Source organism: Gobius niger (assembly GCF_951799975.1).
Source record: "Gobius niger genome assembly, chromosome: 2".
Classification (NCBI taxonomy): Eukaryota; Metazoa; Chordata; class Actinopteri; order Gobiiformes; family Gobiidae; genus Gobius; species Gobius niger.
In genome coordinates, this window is record NC_136853.1 from 8443555 (window position 1) to 8469379 (window position 25825).

The following is a 25825-nucleotide window of genomic DNA, read 5'->3' on the forward strand; positions in this document are numbered from 1 at the left end:
TACACCAAAGAAAATCACATAAACTCGTCGTTTCTGAGCATGTTCCTACAAATGCGCGTTTTTGTTGTAAACGGCTTCACGGGCCTGTAATTAGAGCTTTTTCTCACCACATGGTCCGCAATGGTGAAGCATTTGCCGACTTTGCAAGTTAAGAATGTCCATTTCATGGCATTTATTATTATTTGATGTTTAGCGGCCGCTAGACGTGAACCCGACTCACAATCTGCAGAAAAAATGAAATTGTTTCAACATTTGGATCAGAAGCCACTTTTATTTGTTAATTTTAATTTTATTTTATGACTTCTAACCAGGCTTTGACTTCATCTAAATGAGGTTGATGGGTCGACAACAGCTGAAAACATCTGCATTGTTCATAATTTGCAATGTTTGATGGCTAAATGCTAATGCTACATAGGAAAAATGAACCAAAATACAGAGTTCTCAACGTTTCCCAGGGAATCTGCTTAATAACTCTCTCCGGAGGTCATTACGGCATCTGTCTTTTCTATGTTTAGTTGTATAAAGCGTAAAATGCCCCAAAGCTGCGTTATAGTCAGCTAACCCCTTACTAACCCCTTGTTCCGGATTGTCACATGGTTCAAAACATTGTGCCGTCTTCATCAATGGGCCCGAGTTACACTTGACTTTATTTATGTGATAAATAAGTTCATATTCCACCAGAAAATGGCTACAAACAGTGAAAAATTGTGTTTCCCTAAAGATTCTATTTCCCGAAGCCACGCCCCCTTCTATGATGAGATGCCGTCTGTATCTATCCCCAAAAACACGATATATAAAACCAGACACGCACCATAATGAAAGTGTGAAGTCTCCCGTACTGGTTCTGCTCCTCTGCAATGTTTGTGTTATACATGCCTTTCAGTCATGTGACTTTTGTTGTTATGGCGGCCATTTTGAATACCAAAGTAGAATTATGCAGTACTACTACATGTCACAATATCTCTACTCAGGATATAAAAGAAAGACAACTGACTAACATTTTTATGTTCTCGTAATCATTGCTCAAGAAGAAAACAGTAAAAACACGGCCCCAGAGACGCACGTTTATGTGAAGAAACCAGTGTTTAAGATGCTTGCATGCTACCGGTTAGCATTTAGCTTCAACAGCTCAGCTCTGACCTCTCCAAGAGAAAACCCTGAACCACAAACATCTGGCCTTGGATACAACATGTGACAGAGGTCAGAGGTCAGATTCCTCAATGTTCAGCAATGTGGCCACACATGTGTTTATCATGCTGAAGCCATCAACAGTTGGCTGATGACAGTTGCTAAGTGGTAGCATGCTAGCGTTAAGCACTGCCCCAGACTGAGACTCTGTGATTTTTACAGTTTGTCATGTCAACAGAGAAAGGTTTTCTGTTTCCTCTTTGATGTGTTCATTTAGTCTTCAGAGTGAAGCAGATCTGTAGTAAATCCTGCTGTAGCTCCACAGACAGAGCTGCTACGTCTGTGCCACATTTACTGCTTATATCACAAAAACTTGTGTGTCTGGGGTCATGTTTTAACTCTTATCTTCTTGAGCAATCATTACGAGTACATACAAATGCCACTGTCGATCAGTTCACTTTCATTTACTTTAATTTGATCCTGAGCAGAGATATTGTTACATGTAGTAGTACTGCATAATGCTACTTCGGGATTCAAAATGGCCGCCGGAACCATGCGTGATGTCATTGGAAACGCATGTATACTTTTGACTGATAAAACATGTGGTCTAGAGCGGATGGTACCGTAGTTACAGATGGTTTATCCCCAAAGCACTATCTAAGTATTTTAGAAGGAATGAAACTGAAGACTGATTCAGCTAAAGCAACTTTTTTTGATCTTTTGACCATATTATAATATAGCAAATGCGGCTGATTCAGGTGTCCTATTGTGGAAAAAAACTATTATTTCCTATGTTTGTGGTACAATACATAAATAAGCTAAACGGCCTTAAAAGAAAAGCCTCATGACATCAGTTGCTGGTTAAAAGTTTCCTAAAAAGTTTGTTTAGCCGTCTGCCTTTAGCGCACTGCGGGGCGAGGGGTTTTTGTGTAACAAGCTCTTGTTTCAGACGTAAGGAGCCTCGCCCGCTCGTCTGTGCTGCCCACTCTGATGTAGCCGATCGCGTTTCGCCAGTGCCTGCCCTTACACTGAACTGAACGACTGGCAGCTCCCACTCCCGGCGGCAGAGAGGAGCATTTCAAACGTGAACATAGGACTGAAGCCTTAAATCGGTCGGCTGTTTTCACTTGTTGTTTTCATTTATGTGGAATACAGCGCAGTGCAAAAGAGCAAATTATGTTTCAGGATTTTTAACATATGGCCTCATTTCTTAGTTATCCAGAGTGTTGCTGATTTCTGGAGATGTATATATATTTTTTCATTCATGCAGTCCTTATATTTGAAGAGTTTAGTGGCGCTAGGCTAGTGCTAGGCTAGCGCATGTCTATGGTAACTAGTAGCCTGCATTAAAATCAGTCTGACCCAAGCACAGACTGAATAATTTTCGAAATATAACTGACCTCGCATCACATGAATTACCCTATTTTGAGGGACTATTTTCTAGGAGATCACTCCGCCGCTGTGTGGCTTACAACCACAAAGCTGATGCTGCTCAAATATAAGTTATTTTAAATGCAAAATGGTTAAAATTATTATTCTATGGACACAGACATTTATATGGTTAGTCTGGTGTTATAAGTGATTTGCCTCTGTTTGTAATGCAGGCTAGCTGATACCATAGAAATGCGCTAGCCTTGCGTTAGCCTTGCGCCACGAAACTCTTCAAACAAAAGAACTGCATGAAATACAAAAAAAAATATCTCCAGAAATCAGCAACACTCTGGATAACTAGGAAATGAGGCCCTATGTCAAAAATCCTGAAATATCCCTTTAATCAATGATATAATTTCATTTGTCCAAACCTTTAAGATCTCCATTAGCTTATTATTGCTTCAAATCCCATGATGCTTAGCGGTATGACATCACAGTCTTGAACTTTATAGGCCACCTGCAGCCTGCGTATACTGTATATTTATTTATTTTTACCTGTGACTTGATTAGAGCTACATTATGTTTGTAGCGTCATAACTAAAGTCTTTGCACTGCTCTGTATTCCATAAAACTAAAATCTGAGAAGTTTCGTTTTTCCATCCTCTCTGTGCTCCTCTGAAGGGGAGGAGTTGGCGATTTCGTATTTGATGCCAGGTCTGAGGCTCCGCAGCTAAATCTTTACAGGACAGCCGCCTACACAGGAAAATATCTATTTTTTGTACAAATGTGACAAAGATATAGTAGGAAACTAATAATAATGAGGAGAATAATAATTGTTGTTTTGACAGAGTTTATTTATCTCAAAGCTAATTTTGTTTTTATTGTGACTTTATTTTTTAGCACTGTAGTGTATATAAGAGGTTTTGTAAAGAGAAAAACTTGTAGTGTGGTTTCTACTTCAAATAAGAGCCTGACTAATAAAAAGGTTCAATGTCTAAAGAATTGTTTGTTTTGTGGTTGTTCATAGTGCATACTCTCACCAGAAAACCTATAAAACAATTGATCCTGGAGCAGCCGCTGGGTCACTACAAGGTCAAAGACAAATATCAACTTTTTTTGCATAATATACCTTTAACCTCTTAACTCCCACCTGAATGGATCACATTTTTTCCAGTTTGGCTTTACCCTAATCAAAAAGCTGCTTGGGAAAAAAAAGCACCAAAACAGCCACAAATAATGAGACGAAAGCAAGGATGTAAATGCCACAAAAATGTGACAAAAATTCAACAAAAATGTGACAAAAATTCAACAAAAATGACAAAAATTCAACAAAAAGTGACAGAAACTCAACAAAAGTGACAAAAATTCAACAAAAATGTGACAAAAACTCAACAAAAAAGTGACAAAAATTCAACAAAAATTTGACAAAAATGAAAAAAAAAAAGAAAAGAATTTAAAAAACATAAAAAAGGAGACACAACACAGCAACAACGCAAGGAAAAAGATCTGTTTTGTGGGTCTTAGCTTTCAAATGAGGTGTTACACAGGCCTATATAATAGCCAAAGAGGACAGAATGCATTTGGTTTAGGCGGGTGGTAAGAGGTTATACTGACGGCGCAATTATTTAATAAGGTTCTAATGAACTACTTGCTCTGCTGTAGATCCGAGCCCAGTACTAATCAGATAAGACAAGATTTTTTTGGTTGAAAATCTAGACTATTTAAAAAAAAAAAAAAATCTTCTTAACAATAAACAGAAAAACAGAAACAAAGAAGGAGAAAACAGACAAAACAAATAAATAAATAGTTAAATCAATAGTGTAAAATAAAAATAAAAAATAAAATAATAACAAATAATACAATTCTTAATTTATGTCAGCAGTGTGAATTTTGCAACCTCCTGTATAAGCAGATATTACACACTTATAAGTTTCTACACATATATATACACACATTCCCACTATTTTTTGTTTTATACAACAAAACACGGGTACGTTATATCTGCACATAGATTATTATTATTTTGTCAAGGTTTAAGTTTAGCACCCTATTCATTTAGATTAGTTTTATATGAAACTCCAGTTGATTTCATGATTTTTACTTTATTTTACTTTATTTCCTTATTTTATATATTAATTTAGCTTAAGCCACATCAATTATCTATATTATATTATATAGTATGAGTAAGTCTCAAGCATAATTTTTATTTTTTTTACTATTTGCTTTTTTACTACTACTTTTTAAAATGAACACTGCTAAACATCATCAACCATGTTTAAATACTTATTGGGGGGGAGGGGGGATCCAAACCTGAACATTTTTTCTCCTGTTCTCCAAATTCTCCAAATCTAAAAGCTTCTTCAAAATAGCGACAAAAAATGAGAAGAAAATGAGGATGTAAATTGACAAAAATGACAAAAATCCAGCAAAAAAATGACAAAATCCAGCAAAAAATGTGACAAAAATCCAGAAAAAAAGTGACAGAAATCCAGCAAAAAATGACAAAAATCCAGCAAAAAACTGACAAAAGAGCAGCAAAAAAGTGACAAAACAGCAACAAAAAAGTGACAATAATCCAACAAAAAAAGTGACAATAATCCAGCAAAAAAGTGAACAAACTCCAGCAAAAAAAGCAACAAAAGTGACAAAAACACATAAGGGAAATAAAAAGTGATGACAATGGCAAAGAGGAGAGAATGCATTTGGTTTTGGCGGGTGGTAAGAGGTTAAGGGGAGACCAGTCGTTTACGAAATTGTCCAAAGATCCATCCAGTGCATTATGTAATCTTTCGTATGGTAACAGTGTCAAGAGTTTCTCACGCCAAAGAGATAAAGTAGGAGAGTGTTCTTTAATCCAGACTTGTAGTATGGACAAGATAAGATAATTCTTAATTGATCTCACAACGGAGAAATTCACTTGTTATTAGGCACTCAGCGCTTTACAGCAAGGCTCCACTCACCCATTCATATACCAATGTACGCAGACACTGGGGGCAATGTGGGTGAAGTGTCTTGCCCAAGGACACGACAGTGTGCACTTTCAGAAGATGGGATTCGAACCCCCGACCTTCCGATCATGAGACGACCCGCTCTACCATCTGCGCCACTGTAGCCCTTTGCTTATGTAAGTAAAGCAAAAATCTTAGGGGGCGGAGTTATAACAATAGGGGGATAATAATAAATAAAAATAGGATAAAAATTAGAACAGGTTATATAAGTAGAATATCGGGGTGTAAAGTTACAGTCCTAGTGCAGGTTGTCAATAAGTGATGCTGGTACAGGGAATAAAATGGCAAGGCAAGTTTATTTGTAGAGCACAATTCATACACAAGGCAATTCAAAGTGCTTCACAGTTGCAATCGATAAAAACATCAACATAAAATTAATCAATTACAGTAAGAGGCAAGAGTGTAGATAAAATACTTTCAGTTATATGCATTTTTAAGTCTTGTTTGGATTCACTCTGTCTTGAGAACAATTTTAAAGGGGGGGTATTATGCAAAATCGACTTTTTCAAGCTTTACATCATGTTATTAAGTCATTCCCTCATTAAAACCATGCCTGAAGTGTTGCCTTGGCACATTCACGCATTTTCGAGTAATCTGTAGAAACTCTGATGGCGGCCATTTTAGGGATAAAACGCCTGATTCCTTCAGGAAACGCCCTCGACCTCCAGGATACGCCTCCGACCTTTCGTCACCAGCCGAGTAACCAACCACTGCTCCTCAGCAGAACCCCCTCCCCGCAGTGTCTAGCCCTAAGATGTAAACAGAGTCATCATGGAGGATTAGCTTCATGTGTTGTGAACCGGAGTTACAGCAGACTTTTACAAAGACACACATCAGTGTTTCTGTTACCTAAACACCCAGGATTAAAACCGGTGACAAGAACACTTATTTCAGTGTCTGGTTCTGCGCTGGGCCTTGATGATGCACAGAGCCTCCGGAGAAAGCTAATGCTAAGCTAAACCTCGAGTCATCACGTGAAAACGAGAAATATGCACACATTAAGTCAATAAAACCACCACACACATAAAGAACCGTTTAACAATGATCACACACGGAGCCAGGCTTGTTGATTTGGAAGTTTATTGCTCACATTTCATCTACAATGGGTCATAGCCGAGTGGTTTTCTCCCGGAGCTAACAAGCTAGCCGCGACAAGCTAACGGGAAAATTCACTGAATACAAGCAGCATATTATGCATTGAAAACGTCACTAAAACAGGCAACTGCTTGAAGTAGCCTTTATGATGATGACACACGGAGCCTGGCTTGTTGATTGTGTAGTTTATTGCTCACATTTCATCTACAGTGAGTCGTAGCCGAGTGGTTTTCTCCCGGAGCTAAGGCACTATTAGCCGCGACAAGCTAACAACCTTCACCTTCACAACATTCATTGAAAACAGGCAGCATATTATGCACAAATAACGTCAATAAAGCAGGCAACTACTCGAAGCAGCCTTTACGATGATCACACAATGAGCCTGGCTTTACACATGTGTGGTTTATTACAGACTTTTCATCAACAATGAGCTGTAGTCGATTATAACAAGCTAACGGGGTAACCTCGAAAAACCATTGTCCACCTGCACAGATAATGTCCGTCTTTTGAATCGTATGGGCTCCTGCAGATCCTGGTGTAGTCCATGGGGGTATAGTTAGAGATCCATAGGGCATGGCAGATGCAAAGAGATAGCCTCCAAACCGCAGTTATTTTTCAGGCAAGAGCCCCTTCCAAGCGTCCGGTGTGGAAGGTTCGTCTCCAAATAATATCCTGTGTGGCCATTGTTCACAAAGTGATAAACAGTAGCTCCTTTCCAACAATAAAAATTAAAATGCACCGATCGTAGTTTCAATACTGTTGAGACAACGAGCGCAGTGTTGTTGTGATGCCACAGACAGCGTGTGGAGGGGGCGTGTCGGAAAGGGTCAGAGGTTCTTAAAGAGACAGGGGCCTATTTCAAGTCATTTGCTACCGCCATTTTGAAAGAGCAATTTTATACAAGGCAGTTATTCTAATTTACTGCATTGACAGACCAACAGAAGGTTTCGTCATCATTGTAGTGTGCTATAGACTGGTGCTATGTGGCTGAAAAAAGCATAATACCCCCTCTTTAAAAAAAAAAAAAAAAAAACTCTTCCTCACCCTCCGCGGGCGGTCTCTTTTTCCTCCTGCTCGGGTCCTCTACCAGAGGCCTGGGAGCTTGAGGGTTCTGCGCAGTATCTTTGCTGTTCCTAGAACTGCACTTTTCTGGACCGAGATGTCTGATGTATTTCCTGGGATCTGCTGGAGCCACTCCTCCAGTTTGGGGGTCACTGCCCCGAGTGCCCCAACGACCACGGGCACCACTGATGCCTTCACCCTCCAGGTTTTCTCCAGCTCTTCTCTGAGCCCCTGGTATTTCTCTAGTTTCTCATGTTCCTTTTTCCTGATGTTGAAGTCGCTTGGTATTGCTATGTCGATCACAACGGCTTTCCTCTGCTCTTTGTCCACCACCACAATGTCCGGTTGGTTCGCCATTACCATTTTGTCCGTCTGTATCTGGAAGTCCCACAGGATCTTGGCTCGGTCATTCTCTACCACCTTTGGAGGTGTTTCCCACTTTGACCTTGGGGTTTCCAGCCCATACTCTGCACAGATGTTCCTGTACACTATACCAGCCACTTGGTTATGGCGCTCCATGTAAGCTTTCCCTGCCAGCATCTTACACCCTGCAGTTATGTGCTGGATTGTCTCATTGGCCTCTTTGCACAGTCTACACCTGGGGTCTTGTCTGGTGTGGTAGATCTGGGCCTCTATTGCTCTGGTGCTCAAGGCCTGCTCCTGTGCAGCCATGATGAGTGCCTCTGTGCTGTCCTTTAGTCCGGCTCTGTCTAGCCATTGGTAGGATTTCTGTATATCCGCCACTTCAGTTATGTTTCGGTGGTACATGCCGTGTAGGGGCTTGTCCTCCCATGACGGGACCTCCAGCACCTCATCTTCTGTTCCCCATTGTCTGAGACATTCACTGAGCACGTCATCTGTCGGAGACTTGTCCTTGATGTACTTATGGATCTTGGATGTTTCATCCTGGATAGTGGCTCTCACACTCACTAGTCCTCGGCCTCCTTCCTTACGGCTAGCGTACAGTCTCAGGGTGCTGGATTTGGGGTGGAACCCTCCGTGCATGGTTAGGAGCTTTCGCGTCTTAACATCTGTGGTCTGTATCTCATCCTTTGGCCAGCTTATTATTCCTGCAGGGTATCTGATTACTGGTAGGGCGTAGCTGTTTATTGCCCGGGACTTGTTCTTGCCATTGAGCTGGCTTCTTAGGACCTGCCTTACTCGTTGGAAGTATTTGGCCGTAGCCGCTTTCTTCGAGGTTGCCATTTGCTTGTGGGATTCCGAGGTACTTGTAACTGTCCTCAATGTCTGCTATTGTTCCTTCTGGGAGTGAGACCCCTTCTGTGTGGACTACCTTCCCTCTCTTAGTCACCATCCGACCACACTTCTCTAGTCCGAATGACATCCCAATGTCTGCACTGTATATCCGGGTGGTATGGATCAGTGAGTCGATGTCTCGCTCATTCTTAGCGTACAGCTTGATGTCATCCATGTAGAGGAGGTGACTGACGGTGGCCCCATTCCTGAGTCGGTATCCATAGCCAGTCTTGTTGATTATTTGGCTGAGGGGGTTCAGACCTATGCAGAACAGCAGTGGGGACAGGGCGTCTCCTTGGAATATGCCACATTTGATGGAGACTTGTGCAAGTGGCTTGCCATTGGCTTCAAGGGTGGTTTTCCACAACCTCATCGAGTTTGCAATGAAGGCTCTTAGAGTCCTGTTGATGTTGTATAGCTCCAGGCATTCCATGATCCAAGTATGTGGCATTGAGTCGTAGGCTTTCTTGTAATCAATCCAGGCAGTGCTCAGGTTAGTGTGTCGGGTTCTGCAGTCTCGAGCGACTGTTCTGTCGACCAGGAGCTGGTGTTTGGCACCTCTGGTATCTTTACCGATTCCCTTCTGAGCTGTATATATATATATATATATATATATATATATATATATATATATATATATATATATATATATATATATATATATATATATATATATATTAAAAATATTATTGAAGGTAGGTAGAGGCAACAGCCCCCCCTGGTTTTCACATCACCAGCCGCCACTGCTTTAGATGTTGGACATACAGGATGCGCTTGTTGGCTTCAAATATGAACACAAAAATCTGACAAAAGTGTCTGTAAATAGTGCTTCATACTTGTAATATTTCACAAACTGGAAAGGTACTTTCATTTATTCATAATAAAAGGATAAGTCGTGATAATACACATACTTAATGCCACCTATTCCTTACACATTCACGCAGGATATTGTATCATAGTAATAAAGCAATTTAGAAATGGACCGTTAAACATTTTCGTTATACAATGTTGTCAAATAAGAACAATATGAAAGTGGATAATAGTCAGGGTTGCCAGATTTGAAAGCTAAGACCTACAAACTCTTGAAAAAAAGATTAATCTCACTGAGTTGATAAAGCATGTGTTCTCTGTGGCTCTTGCAATGTCAAAACCTTTATTTCCATCATGTGTTGGATTCACTGTTCACCAAGAGCTTGTATGGATGATGGGAGAATGTGACCATGGCGGAAATTCCTCTCCAGCACATCCCAAAGATTCACGATGTTGGAGGCATGTGTGCAAAAATGTTTTATTTTTACATGACATACTGTACATTTTGACAAGTGATTAACCCACATTCTCAACATTGTGCAAAATTAACGCATAGGATGGTTCAAAATCCAAACAAAATAAACAAATGGCACAAAAATAAATAAATCTCTAAATGATTCTGACGCTGTTTGACAAATAGAACAGTGGGAGCTTGAGGGACTGTACAAGGTATTGGCAAACATGGGATGTATTGGATGTATTGGCCAGATGGTTCGTTCTGACTTCTATTTGCCGAAGAACTCTTCTTTTTCAGTCCTGGGTTGACGACCGGTTTAGTCTAAGTCTTGGTTTAGTCCTGGCTCAGACCTGCTCTGCCACCTCTAATAATTACAAAGGTTTTAGTATTAGTTATAGCTTTTTCTTCGCTTTAAAGGAACAGGCCACCGTTTTTCCATACTGAGATATGTTCTTACCTGAGCTTAGACGAGTTGATGCGTACCTGTCTGGTCTTTATGCGTGCCCTCAGTCACGCAAAAAAAGACCAAAGATGTTGTTAGCATTTGGCCTCCATCCATCCATCCATCCATCCATCCATCCATCCATCACATCCATCACATCCATCCATCCATCCATCCATCCATCCATCCATCCTCCCACTTTTCTGTTTCCGGGTCATGGAGGTAGCTATTGGAGCTGCCCAAATCACATTGCACCAGCCCCTTATGGCTCCTCCTGCAGGTGGTGGGTCCACAGAAGGACAGCCTCATAGTTCTATCCGGGCCTGTTGGTCTCTCATAAGGGGCTTCTGAACCACTCTTTGTCTGACCCGTCTTCTAGGACCAGTTTGCCATGGGAGACCCTACCAGGAGCACAAAGCCCCCGACAACAGAGCTCCAGGATCATTCAGGAGCTCAAACCCCTCCACCACGTTGAGGTGGTGGAGCATTTGGCCTCTCCCAGTGTATTCCTATAGGTACGGGGTGAAGACCAAGCTCTTCCACGGGCACAAAGACCAGACAGGTACGTATCAACTAGTCTAAGCTCAGGTAAGAACATATCTCAGTGTGGAAAAACGGTGGCCTGTTCCTTTAAGAAAACAGCTGCATTTGCGCTGAAGCAGTCTGGAAAGAAAAAGTACAAAAACTTGGCACCGAAGAATTTTAGTTTTTTGATACCGCCCCCTACCGGAGCGTTTTGGTCGGTACCAAGTAGTGCTTCAGACGGTGCATGAACCTGCTGGCCTTTCAAGCAAGCTTTACCATGGCGCCTGCTATAGTTTATTGTGACCTCCAAGAATGTCACGATAAAACGATCTATTGACATATAATTGACAACTTTTCAACTAATGTGTGTTTTTTGGACCCTAAAGTATTTGCAATAATAAACATCAAAATCCAGCATAAAAAAGTCTATCGAGTCCATTGTGAAATTCGTCAGTAGTGATTGCAGCTGATTGGTCCCATTTAAGCGATAATCCATGCTTTTTTTTTCCGAGTCCATTTGCAGAAATGACATAAGGATAAATATCTCCTCCTTTATAGTAATGGAGACTCCACTTCTTCACATTCAAATCTAAAGCGTTTACAGCTTCATCACTTTAACTTCATGGGAAAAGGGGAAAAAAACTGTCGGGAAAAGAGGAAGGAGAAGAGATGCCAAAAAAATGGTCTCAAGTTACGAGTACCTCAAAAATATTCTTACGAAAAAAGTGCCCCTCCACAACTCAAAGTATTTCAATAAGCAGTGGACATAGTAGATTTATACACAGTAGCTCTGAACTTAGCCACCCAAATAATTACTACAAACAATACATTATATACAGTATACAGGTGAAACTCGGAAAATTAGAATATAAAAAGTTCATTTATTTCTGTAACTTAAAATGTGAAACTAATATATGATATAGACTCGTGACATATGTCAAGCCTTTGTTTGTTTTTATCTTGATGATTTTGGCTCACAGCTTGTAAAAACCCAAATTCAATATTGAGAAGATTAGAATATTACATGAAATCAATAAAAAAATATTTTAAACAGAGAAATGTGGGCCCCCTGAACACTACAATCATGCATAAGTACTTACCCTTTTACTGTAATGACTCTTAATGTGGTTGTGGCATGGATGTCCTCAGCCTGTGGCTCTGCTGAGGGTTTATGAAGACCAGGATGAAGCCCATGTCCAGGATCCGTCTGTGTGTGGAGGCTCCTGATGCTCTGACTCAGCCTCAGTCACTCCCCCTGAAGGTCCCTCACACTTTTGAATGGCCTTTTCCTGACAGTCCTCTCCAGACTGAGCTCATCCCTGAGGCTTGTGCACCTTTTCCTTCACTTTACTTTATTTACTTTACTTTCCAACTTCTTTTGCTCTGACCTTTTGAGGCTTTTGTCAGTGATGGTTTTCTGTCAGGTCAGCAGTCTGAACCCATGATGCTGAATTCTACGGAACCACTGAGACCATATCCTCGAGTCTAAAACTCTTCTTCAGGAGCAGATCTCAATAGAGAGCTCAAAGCAAAGTCTTATTATTTCATGCCGCTGTGATGATTGCTTCTGTTCCCTTCGTATTTCACGAGCTAAAGGCTCAGGCTTTGTTCCGACATAAAAACAACAATAAAGTTGTTTTTTTTAAGGCAACAAATAATCGTGATTTCAATTATTACTAAAATAATCGTGATTATTATTTTTTCTATAATCGAGCAGCTCAACTTTACTTATTATATTTTTGATAATTATGGCTCAGCTTGTAAAAACCCCAATTAAAACATTTTTTTTTTTTTAAATGGACTTTAAGCCATAATCATCAAAATTATAACAAACAAAGGCTTGACATGAGTCTCTTTGCATGTCATGAGTCTATATCATAGATTCACATTTTAAGTTGTATTACAGAAATAAAATAACCTTTTCACAATATCCTAAGTTTCCGAGTTTCACCTGTGTGTGCTACTCTAATTATAAGTAGCCAAAGTCTTCCAAATAATAATACTCAAGTAGGAATATGTTACCAAAAACAACAAATCAGCTCACATGAATAGTCGGAATGTGCGGGAGGTATTGTTGAGAGTTAAGAACGTGGCTCCACCTCAGACTTTCACTGCTTAAATACGGGATGATGTTGATCTAGTTTTCCTCTCCCCTAATAAAAAGTGGTAACCTGGTAACTCGTTCAGGACAGTTTCAGGGGGCGGCGACATTGCGGGCGCTCGCTCTAGGCCTCTCTCCGTTCAGGGAAGATGTTGAGTCCCAGCTCGACCAGCGCCCCCAGCAGCATGGTCCACAGCGGGATGCAGACGAACGTCAGCTTCACCTCGGCCAGTTTCTCCAGCTTGGCGCACAGCGTCAGGCAGAAGCCCAGTTTGAGCAGCATGGCGGTCAGGTACCAGGCGCGCAGGCGCAGGTCGGGGGAGCCGTTGCGGGCGTCATACCCGGGCTTGCATCTCCCGGCCATCTTTATCGCCAGCATGAGGATGAGGATGCCGTCGAACACCCAGACGGGGAGGAAGATGAGGAACCAATTCCACTGCACCTGAAAAGAGGAGACAAATCCAGTACTTTGACCAAGGAGATGATTGTTTACTTTTGAAAAATGCTCGCCTCATTTTGCAATAGATACAGACGGCATTGTGTCATAGAAGTGTCTTCGCCGAGGGGGAAAATAGAATCTTTAGAGAAACACATTTTTCACTCTTTATAGCCATTTTCTGGTGGAATATGAACTTATTTATCACATATAAATAAAGTCAGGTGTAAATCGGGCCCATATGGATGTTTATTCACAGCAGATTGTTCAGTAGAAGTGAAAAAACGGCAGTTGTAGCTAGCTAATGCTAACGATTAGCTAGCCCGATACAAACATGAAGCATCATGTTAGCATTCTCCGTTATTTATGTATTTATGGGCCGTTTGAACCACTTTGCTCCTCCCCAAGTCTTTGTATCTTTATTTAGTATAAAACCATGTTCATAATTCAGTGTTTGTAAAGTAGTTTCTTCCCCCTTAAAGAACAACTAACCCCAAAATCAACTTTTTTTTCTAGCTAAGTTGTATAAATGGGTATCTTATAGTGTTGTCCACGTGTATCTGTCACTATTTTAACAATTTAGTGCAAATTTGTTGAAATCCTGTCTTTGTGTCCCAAACCGTCTGTGTGGCGCCATCTGCAGCGAACTGTCGGTACTGCATTTGATTTTTTGAATTCGGCACCCAATTAGCGGAGGAGAGAGAGATGATGTCAGGAGGCGAGAGATGATGTCACGGGCCCTGCCGCTCTGGGGTATAAAAGGGCTCAGTCTCGCTCACGCCCCCGTAGCGAGTTGGAGTTGGAATAGCGAGAGAATATTTTCATCGATTGTCAGGTTTGCGATTAGTTATCATAGCATTTAGGTAGATTTTATTAGGATAGCTTTTTTATTATAGATAATTGTATAGTTTTAGTTGTGTTAGTTGTTTAATATTGTAGTTGTAATCACTAGTTGCTTTTATTGTTAGATTAGTTAGCTCAGTTTAGCTTAGGGCGTTTGTTAGTATTGTTTTTAGTGGTCTATCGTGTATAATTTAATTGTTAGTTGTTAATTGTACTGTGTTAGGATGGGGAGGAAGTGTAGTGTAGTGGGGTGCCACAGTTCTGTAGGTTTGCACAGGTTTCCGCAGGACTTAGAAATTAGGCGCCAGTGGACGCGCGCAATTGGCTTGGGGGAAAACTGCGAACTCCCTGCTCAGGCTGGAGTTTGCAAAGACCATTTTACGCGCGATTCCTTCGCCAACTTCATGGAGGTTGAACTGGGCTATGCTAGTCTTCTCCGTTTGAAGAGCGAGGCCGTCCCCACCCTTGCTCTTCCACGACTGAGCCTTAGCCCACCGACACTGCTGCCCCGCCAACAGGACGACTTCGGGCGCCAATGTGAGGTGAGTGAGAAAAATAATGCTGATTTACCCATTTTGGATTTGGTAATAATTGCAATGATTGTAGCTGCTGTAAAAAGAGGCACTTGGTTCACTCTGTCCCGGTCATTCCTGTCAGTAGAAGCTACTTTGCGCACAGATTGAGTCATGTACAGTATATAGAATTTTGATGTGCACGTCAGAATAGATCGTTATTGTAGTGTCTCAAACAAATTCGCCGTTTTGGCCTCTGATAACACCAATCACATGAGTCGTGTAGATATGTTGAAAAAATATGGCGTGTAAATAGACTCTGCAGCCTCAGCTCCAGGCGACGTGTCCCGCACTCGCTCACTGTGGCTGAGGAACAGCAGCCACCGGTTATAAGCGCGTCTACTCGCTGCCCGGGGCAGCCTGCTAATGTATCAGTCTGCAAAGTTACGCCAACACTGTGCGCAAATGTGCACGAGTCTGAGCACCAAACTAATCTAAGTTTTACATGACTGTAGCTTTTGACAGTAGAGCATCTACAAGCTAGCCTGTAAAGCTAACGTATAGCTAGCCTGTATAGCTAACGTATAGCTAGAACGTACTCCCGTTTGATGCTCGACTGCGGTCAGTGAGGAGAGGGCTGACCACTCCAGGTGGACCATGTGGTCATTGGGCGCTCACAGATGTGAGCTGTTCTTACGTGCTTTCAGAATCAGTATAGTTGTTATTGCCATTGTTGTTGAACAGGTTCACAAAGTAGGATCAATTCTGCTAATTATGTTCATGTTGACAAGTTTTCTGAACTGAACCAAAGTTTACACCTATTTGGACGCAGCTTTTCAAAATGCCAAACCATTTGGAAGTTTTTAGTAGCTACTGTAGCCATCATGAACCTGATACAAATATTTGGTTTATCTGCTATAGGGGGGCATATTCTAAAGTATATCCTAGGTTGTTTTCCTATAAATCATCAATACAAGTTTACAATCTATGTGCATGTCACGTGTGTGTACACTTTATGAATATTATTTCTTTTTGTGTTTTCAGCCAAAAGTGAGCAGAGAAATTGGTTGCCAGACTGATCCAGTCATTACATGGCATGCAAGTGTCCAGGCCAATGTGAAGCCGAGCAGGCGAAGCAAAGGTGATCTCTATTTATCGTTTATACAGTACTGTCATTTTATGTATAAAACAGTCACCACTTTTGTTTTTTTATATAGTTAGACACAAGTTGTGTAATTACTGCCATTTTAAACGTGTTTATTTTGTTTGTGTTTTGTACAGCTACTCAAGCCCGGACCGCTTACACAAGCGTCGGTTGTGGGACTGAGGACCTGATGGAAATCCCTCTTCCTGACAGTCCCAGAGCAGCCTCTACACCTTTAAAAAGGAGAAGGTGTGAGGTGTCAGCGTCTGACCCCAGCTTCCACATTGATGACAGCGCCAGCACTGTGAACTGTTCAAGGTAAAAAGAAAAGAGTTTTAATTGAAAAAATATATACAGCGTCCTGGTTTTTTGAGGAATGAAATATTCTTTCTTTTATATAGCATTCCTGCTGAAGTCCCTCCACACAAGGACAAAACATATATTGTTCATGAGGACCAACTGCTGGAGCTGTTCAGGCGATGTCCTGTCTGCACTGGTCGCTGTGCTGTGGACACCATCACCATCGGCACACTGCTTCGGGTCACTCAACAGTGTCCTCGCTGTGAGTTCTCCAGTCAGTGGTCCAGTCAGCCCATGGTGAACAACATCCCAGCTGGAAACCTACAGCTCTGTGCTGCTGTGCTGTTCACCGGCTCATCGTTTAGTCAGATTTCAAAGGTACTGCAAAAACATTTGATTTTTCCATATATTATCCGATGATAACAGATGTTTTAATTTTATAGTTCTTGGGGGCCTTCAATATTCAGGGACTGTCAGAGCAGTGCTTCTACAGGCATCAGGCAAAGCTCCTCATCCCTACAGTCAACTGGCAGTGGAAGCTGGAGCAGGAGGACCTCATCAGGGAGGCTCTTGAAAGCGGCTCTGTTACACTGGGCGGGGACATGCGGGCAGATTCACCTGGTAAATACATTTCATAAACATTTATCTGAAGTATTAAAAGTCAGCTAATGTATAACTTGCATTCGTGTAGGACATTCAGCCAAGTATGGCAGTTACACGATGATGAATCTAACGTGTAACAAAGTCATTGACATCCAGCTAGTCCAGGTAAAACATTACAATAAAAACATAACTATGTAATTTGGGATAACTGTGCATTATGATAGAATTCTTTATTCTTATTTTTTTTGTCTTATTAGAGCAATGAGGTTGGAAACAGCGTGCGCATGGAGAAGGAGGGCTTTGTGCGGAGTCTGACTATGCTGGAAGAGAGGGGTGTCAATGTGGAGGCCATTGTGACGGACCGACACACCGGCGTGCAAAAGTTTTTACGGGAGGAAAGAAATGTAATATATTAAAATCAATGTTTCATGCAAGATGTAATTGTGGGCAGTGAAAAAAAAATGAAGCCTGTATATGTTCTGTCAGATATGTCACAGGAAGGTTTATGCAGCACCACTTTCTGTTTCTAGAAGCTGAAAACTTACTGCATGTATATTTATTACAGTTGGTATTGTATAACATAACCAGTCAACTTTGTCTGTTCAATTTGTTTATTGCACACATCTATGTAGGCCAAGTGAGTGGCACATGCAGCTCAACCTCAAGTGAAATATGAGCTGTCTGATGTAAGTTTGTAGTAAGTTTTACCAAAGAAATTGTGCTACAATAGGGAAATTGCACTGTTGTAAGAGCCAGAAGTGCAGAATCAAGTAAGAAAACTGGTACAAAACAAGATCTATAATATTTCAATATTCAACTAAAACAGCATACATATAAATACTTCATTATAGTCTTTACTCTACAGTGTCATCATTCAGTGGTAGTTTAGTGTATGTGTTAACGTTGGTTAAACCTTTAATTCACTAAATTTAGTTATAGAAATTACTTCAGGCTATTTACTTAGGGCTAACTGGCTCTTTGGGTTCACAATGTTAGAGTCAAGCCTTTAGAGAAACATAACCTGAAAGATTATTTCACATCTTCAATGGCAAACCAAAAACAATTTCAAAAAGACAGTGTTCTTGCTCAATAATACAGGCCTACATATATTTATTTATGTGATATGTTTTGTGCACTTTGCTATAATAAAAATCTTTGTAACACAAATAGCCACGTCTCTCTATCACACACTCTGCTGAGGACACTGAGATACATCTCCCATGTTCACGTAGACCACAGCAAAAGTCTACATCTAAAATAGATCGGTAAATTCTGAAGCAGCCAGTTACGTTAGCTGCGATGCTAACGTCGATCGAGCTCAATGCTAAGCTGCTAGCTTTGTAAATGACAGAGGAATAAATGACCCAGCGCCTCAGGTACAAGGCCGCTGTCTGCCACGATGCCCCCCCTGTGTAGAGAGAGCTGTAGATCTGTCCCAGTGGAACATGTTGCTAAATAAGTTAGCTCGCTGGAACTCCATGCTCCCATGCTCGGACTTTGTTTACGAGGAGCGGTGCAGCGTCGAAGCCTCAAGCCTGTCAATCACAGACCCAGGCCCCTCCCACCCCTCACCCCTCCCGCGTGCCCCTTAGTCCTCCAGGCAACGCCCCCTTTCTGTTGAGATTTTCAAATCTGAGGCTCTGGCGCTGAGGCTCTGGAAGGAGGGGTTAGTAGTTCTTTAACTGTTTTCAAACATGACCATATATGGGCGAGATGCCGTCTGTTTCTATCTTACAGACTATCATGCTTTGTTTGTACAGTTTAGATTAATCCTGTTCACATTGGTTGTTTCTTTTCCTCTATTTTTTCACATTACAGAACAATCATCAGACCCATTCTACGCTAAAATACGTTTATCTGAGGGATCCTTCAGTCCTGGGTCTCTATAGCCTGTCCGTCCATGGGAGTTGATCTCTCCTTCTGTGGTTCTCCCCAAGGTTTCTCTTTTCTCCTGCCGGGTTTTTGAGTTTTTCCTTGCCGTGCTGGAGAGTCTAAGAATGGGGGACACCCGCGCCACTCGTCGCTACCTGCTGCCCACGCTTATTGGACATTATATTTGCCTGGATTCACCTGAACTTTAAATTGTCATTTTTAATGCTCTGTTTTATTGCCTTGATGTTTGGTGCAGCCCTGTTCTGTTGTGATATTGGGCTATACAAAACTTAAACTTAAAACTTGGAGGCGTTTATGTTACTTTTAGCAAAGGTATTTTCCCCTGCAACCTGTGGAGGGAGCTCTAAGCAACATATGAAACCTCTATTAGAACTGTGACAAAATATCGATTTTGTGATATACTGTGATATTTTGTGGGACGATGCGATACTTTTGATGACGTCGTGCATATTAAAAAGACAGCACTGCTGAATGCCCGTCTCAAATGCGCATGTGTGGGCCAATCAGGCTCCTATTTTCGGCCCAAACAAACCACTCCGCCATTGAAATGTGTGAGCGAGTTCAGGTAGTGGAGCGAGAACACTGAAGTATATTGAGCCATAACCGTGAACTATAAGGCTTACGGGCATTTGTTTAAAGTGACATATTTATGTTGTCAATATCTTAAAGTGAGGGAAAAGTCAGGACGGCGTCTCCGTAGGCAGGAGTGGACCATAGTGGACCATAGTGGACCATAGTGGACTATAGTGGACTATAGTGGACCATAGCGGACCATAGCGGACCATAGCGGACCATAGCGGACCATAGCCATAGCCTATATGTGGATTTCTCTGGTCACAATTAAAACAAAGATTTCATTTACTGTCCACCTCCTTATTGACAAAAAAACAAACAAGGGTTTTATATATTTTATTTCTCATTCCAGTTTAAATGTCCTGAATGTCGGCGACATGAGGCCACAGTTTCAGACGCTGCACTTTGTCCAACAGTCGCCTTCAAGGGTCAGAAATGTTTTTCTCACATAGTCATTCCAACTATGTGAACAAGGACTGGTCGTCACTTTTGAAGCATCTCTACACATGAACGGTCGTTCAGTTCTTTCAGTTTCTGTCTCCGTTCACAGCCCTGGATGTGACTTTAAGCTAATATTGTAACGAGCTCCACGGCGACGATAAAAACACTTTAAATCAACAACTTTCCCGCGGTTAAAACGGTTCAGATCAGAGCTTTCTTCCATTTTTTTTACGCTAACTATCAATATTGTTTGGTAGCCAAAAGAAATTCCCTTACCCATAATGCAACGGGCGACCCGAGATGGGCATTCGGCTTATTCAGTCAGAACAAATACATTACTTCTGATAATTGTTTTTATAACTATGAATTAATTTGGGGTTCTTTTTCTGGAAGCTTCGTTTCTTGTCAATAAAACGTCTATAAAATGTAGGAAGAGCCAAGTTTGTTTCTCTCTAGGAAGTCTGTTTTTTCTTTGTCAGAACAAGCCAGGGTCGAAGTGGAATTACCATCAAAAACGGCGGCATGATTCAAGCATAAGGTTATGACGGTTCAGGCTACAGATATAGTTCTGTTGTTCCTCAGGTAGTGGAACGAACTTGAACGATACAGGCTAAGATTTGCTTTGTTTATTATCTCTCTAGCTCTCAATAAAAAAAAGTGTGATGAAAAAGTACTTTCTGATTTTGATACATCAGTCTTTATTTGATATCTTTAAATGACCAAAAACTCTTGTTACTTGAAGGTGAATTATACAACAGCCCTTTAATTATGTTTTAATGTAACATTTACCAGTGCACAGAAAGAGGAGGACTGTTGGAGGAATGCCAACACCCGCCTGTGAAAGCTACTTCTGCAGTGACGTGGGGGGTGGAGATGGTGTCAGGTATGTTTCTGTAAAGTATCAAGTGTGTATGTGTCGCCCGGCTAGCTCAGTCGGTAGAGCATGAGACTCTTAATCTCAGGGTCGTGGGTTCGAGCCCCACGTTGGGCGCAATATCTTTTCTTTGAGCCATGCAACTTCTTCTATATGTTTGCAAAGAAATCAGTGCCATTTTCTAGGATCGTGCATATGAAATGTTCAACCTTCAGTGAAACAAAATATGTTGTTAATGAGCAGCTAGACACAGAAAAGTTTGCTTTTGCAGGATTACCTATTTAAATCTCATGCTGTCTTTAGCTGGGTTCCACAGGGTCTTAAAATGTCTGAAATTTGATGAAAATGTGGGTTTAGGTCTTAAATTTGAAGTGTGTGTTTTTAAGACCTGCTTCTCTGACGAGTTATTTGTAATAAATAATAATGAGAGTTTTCTGTTGCGCAGGGCTTGCAAACAGTTGTTTACAGCTAACACTGTTTGCCTGTAGAATCGCCTTCTTCCTTTGAGGGGGCAGAGGTGTGCAGAGGTGTGTAGAGGTGGGCAGACGAAATGTGTGGTATAAATAAACATGCCCTGCCTGACACTAGAATGGTGGTCCGCATTAAAAGAAAAGACACACATAAAAACTGAGCTTAGTCCATTGTTGGTTAGTGCACTGATGATTCTGTTCACTGTAAGCCTTCACATGCACCTGTACATGAGGTTTTGCAGTACGGCAGGGCACCGCATCACTAAATGCCACAGTTACTGAATTAGCTTTTGAACACTACTCTTTTTGCAGCGCCTTCTCAGGAGTGCAGTATAGTCTGATTTTAATTGGTGTTGAGCACATTCCAAACCAGCGGATCAGCATGTTCGCCTGTCCATAAAGTAAAAGCATCTGTCTGTAAATGTCATCAGACAAGTCCAAATATTTGCATTCATCAGTGACCTTAAAGAAGCACTATGTAACTTTTTATGTGAAAAATATTTGTGCATATTTGATCTTTAAGTGACTCAGTGGCCGTATGGGTGCAGCATGGCACATTTGCTTTTCCTCACAGTGGCTGTGAATGAATAGTTTTTGGGTTTCTGGCCAGTTTCTGAAAAACATGTGATCTTAGAGCACCATAAATACCACTGTGAGGAAAAGTAAATGTGATATGCTGCACCCATACAGCCACCGAGTCAAATGTACAAATATTAAGATTTTTTTTTTCACTTAAAAAGTTGCATAGTGCACCTTTAAGTCTATTGCCTGATAAAAAAGAGTTTAAACAAATCAAATGTTTTTTTTTTTTTAATTCAAATATTATTTGACTAAAATTTACATAAAATGCAAGTCATCTTTAGGCGCTTGCGGTCTTAAATTTGTCATTGCAAACTGCAGGAACCCTGTTCAGTCAACATCTCCATGAAGACGCACCATGTTTTTAATTATATATCTGTAATAAAACAAATGCTTGACTTTTACTCTATTTAATGGGTGAAATGTTAAACGGTGCAGCTTTAAAAATATATTTAAGTAATCTCATTGCGATAGTTTTTTTTTTTTTTTTACAGCAATCTTTAATTCTTACAAAATCATTCCAAAGCTTTACCAATTTATTGCCTAACAAACTTTTAAAGGTATGAGGAATCAGATGAAACTATGGAGGCCCACAGTTCTCTTTCCTCATTGGGATAGATGCAAAATCACTGGTTTCGATGCAAAGCTGGTGATGAATGCATTGTTTAAAATACCTTCCCATCCAGTTTGAGCACCAGCATTATGAGGAAAATCAGCGTGAAGACCCAGGTCAGCAGAACCCTCTGAGCCAGAGACATGACTGCGGACGACGGTCACCAGGTGCAGATCAGGGAAACAGGCTCTGGAAGACTGAAAACACAAACACGACATGTTCTGTTTTTGATTAGGGCTTTGGGGAAAAAAAACTTTGTTAAAACAGTTGTATCAGATCAGTGACTGTCATATCGCAGATGTTTTAATCTGGTTTATGGTTAATGTGAAATAGAGAACATGTTAGTAATAATAATGGGCAAAAATTAGGAGTAAAATAATGGGGAAATCCCCCCCAAAAATTGCAGAAAATAGGAGAAAAAAGTGTAAAAATGAGGGGAAAATTGAATTGATTTGAGCCGAAGCAACCAATTAACCATTTAACTGTCCCTGAACCAGCAGCATCATACCCTACAATACTTTTCTTCGGTTCCTGCTTTTGATACTTAAATTTTTTTCTCGATACCATCAATCCATCTGTTTTCCTCCGCTTTATCCGGGGCAGCAGTCTCAGCAGAGATGCCGACTTCCCGATCCACGCACACCTCCTCCAGCTGTTCTGACCCCGAGGCGACACCAGGCCAGCTCAGAGACATAGTCCCACCAGCGTGTCCTGGGTCTTCCACGAGGCCTCTTCCCAATAGGACATGCCTGGAACACCTCCCGCGGGAGGCGACCAGGAGGCTCCGAAACAGATACCCTAGCCACCTCAGCTGCTCCTTTCGACGTGAAGGAGCAGCGACTCTACTCTGAGCTCCTCCCGGGTAACTGAACTCCTCACCCGATCTCGAAGGGTGCGCCCAGACACCCTGCGAAGGAAACTAATTTCGGCCGCTTGTATCCGCGATCTTGTCCTTTCGGTCATTACCCAAATCTCATGACCATAGGTGAGGGTGGGAACGTAGATCGATCGGTAAAGAGGAAGCACCTTTTTCTCAATACCAGTAGCACCTAAACCTTTTTTCTGATATCAGGCTGGTATCGTTTAACAGTACTCAGCCCCACATACAGGCATGACTGTTGAAATTAAGCCATAATAACCACAGCGGGGTTGTGATCCCCATCTCTAAGGTCAAAACAGTTCTTAATTATCTTACATTAATAACTGTGCCACCCCCCACTGCTCACTTACCCCAGTCTTGGCATCAATCTGAAATGAAGTCATCAATAAAAACTATTCTGATTCTCTCTTGGTGACAACACATTCCAATAAATCGTTTGATTTCAAAAAGCCTTAGAGATGTCCAGATTGTCCTACATTTGCAGGACAAAATGACATGCAAAAATATGAAGCTTCTACTTGAGCTGGTGCAAATGTTTTCAGTGCACCAGTAGAAGAGACTAAAAACATTTAAATGGACTGAAAAACGTGTGACTCCTTTGAAAAACTGAGCTAAATGTCGCCTGTGCATTCCCAGTTATTATGACAGCTGAGCTAGCATTAGCCTCACCAGAGCTAGCGTCTCGTTGTTTATTCTGAAGCTTTGTTTACTTACGTCGGCACGTTTCCTTTTCGGTCACGCTTTATCAGCATTCTGATATTGCACATGTAAATGCGCCACCCTTTCCTTTAAAATGTTATTGTTATTAAGCCATTATAACCATCCGTGTTCCCGTTATTCTGCAGACACAGGTTTCCACCGAGTTGCCAGATCGAACGGAAGATATTACGCGTTAATGACGGAAAAGCAACACAAGCGGCCCCGCGGTGATGGAAAAAACAACAAATAAGATAAGACGAGCCTTTATTGATCTCACAGTTTTGCCCATAATCATTAATATGTACAATAATTAACGGCACCGACCATTATGTGGGTTTAACCCCGTAACTCCCACCTGAACCGAGCACATTTTCTTTAGTTTGGCTTTACCCCAGTCCAAAAGCTTCTGGAAAAAAGCTGTGATAATAGCAACAAAACTGAGACGAAAACAATGATGGAAATGTGACAAAAAAGTGAGAAAACATTGATGAAAAAGTGGCAAAAATGTCACAAAAATATCACAAGAAATTGACCAAAAAATTGACGAAAAATGAAAAAATGTGACAAAATTTAACAAAAAAATGACAAAAATTGGATAAAAAATTGACGGGGAAAAAATGTGACAAAAACAATGACAAAAATGTGATAAAAAATTGACCAAAAAAAAATACAAAAATACAAAAATGTGACAAAAAAAAAGACAAAGTTACAAAAATGAGTTGAATACCCAACGAAAAAATGATGGAAAGAAAATCTGATGACGTGAGGAAAAAGATCCTCTCGGTTCAGGCGGGAGTTAATATTCCAGGCAGTTTTGAAATGTTACGTTTTATGCAACTTTTACTTCACTTTTTTCTGCCAAATAATCAGGAGAAATAAAGACGAAATAAAACACAAATAAAAAGTAGTTTCTATGGGAAAATATGATAAAAAATAAAAATAGAAGCCCCAAAGTCGCCATAAAAAAGTGGATTTGGCAACAGCATTCTGGCCCCGTTATTCACCCCGCCCCTCCTGGAAGCTCATTGGTCTGTTTTAGTATTTGCGTCACATTAGCTGGCGCGCTATTACCGTAAAGATGGTAAGAAGCGCGAGATGATTTCCCTCAGTGTGTAATGCGCGTGATTCTCCGCTAGAGGTAGGTAAAACCTATGGGCTTTTACAGGGTTTATTATCCTCTCAACCCCGGGTTAACCAAGGGTATTTTCTCCAGTTCGGTTTTACCCAAATGTAAAAGGTTCGGGATTGGAGCTCACAGCGTACAGACCAGTGTAAAGCGTAATCTTAAAGTTACAAAATGGATCTAAAGCGGTCATTCCTTGCATTTTTGTCACATTATTGTAGCGTTTGTCACTCTTTTTTTGTGTTTTTGTTGCTCTTTATTTGTTTTTTTCCCCTGCAAGAAAATCACAGACCTCGTGAGTCAAATACATGGTGGTCCCTTTGTTACAACCAACCCACTCTCGGGGTGGGTTGTAACACATGACGGGGTAAGTTGTAACAGTTAAACAAAAGAAGCAAAAGCAGAGGCCACGTCATGTGATGTTTCAAATAGAGCTTTATTTAAATGAAAGAACAATCCAGAACAAAGTCTGTCTCTCTAACCTGTCATATGTTTAACCTCTGTTGATGCTTCAGTATAACCTGCACTGGGATGATGCTGGACCCCGGTCTCTCAGCTTCTGCTGTGTTTTGCAGTATTATTTTAA

General features: G+C 41.0%; 2 protein-coding genes across 2 annotated transcripts; one reads left to right on the forward strand and one right to left on the reverse strand.

Annotated features, from left to right (window-relative positions):
* Positions 1-13337: 13337 nt before the first annotated feature.
* Positions 13338-24279, reverse strand: LOC306982999 (transmembrane protein 60-like). The gene is made up of 3 exons (XM_079582649.1): positions 24132-24279; positions 22599-22734; positions 13338-13698 (listed from the first exon to the last, which is right to left on the reverse strand). The coding sequence occupies exons 2-3, from the start codon at positions 22680-22682 to the stop codon at positions 13381-13383; spliced, it is 402 nt and encodes a 133-aa protein (XP_079438775.1). The 5' UTR covers positions 22683-22734; positions 24132-24279; the 3' UTR covers positions 13338-13380.
* Positions 16741-20601, forward strand: LOC306959913 (uncharacterized protein; the record flags this gene model as incomplete). Its single annotated transcript, XM_079552168.1, has 5 exons — positions 16741-16869; positions 16935-17112; positions 17183-17259; positions 17352-17498; positions 20584-20601. Exons 1-5 carry the CDS (start codon positions 16786-16788, stop codon positions 20599-20601), a joined length of 504 nt encoding a protein of 167 aa, XP_079408294.1. The 5' UTR covers positions 16741-16785.
* Positions 24280-25825: the final 1546 nt, after the last annotated feature.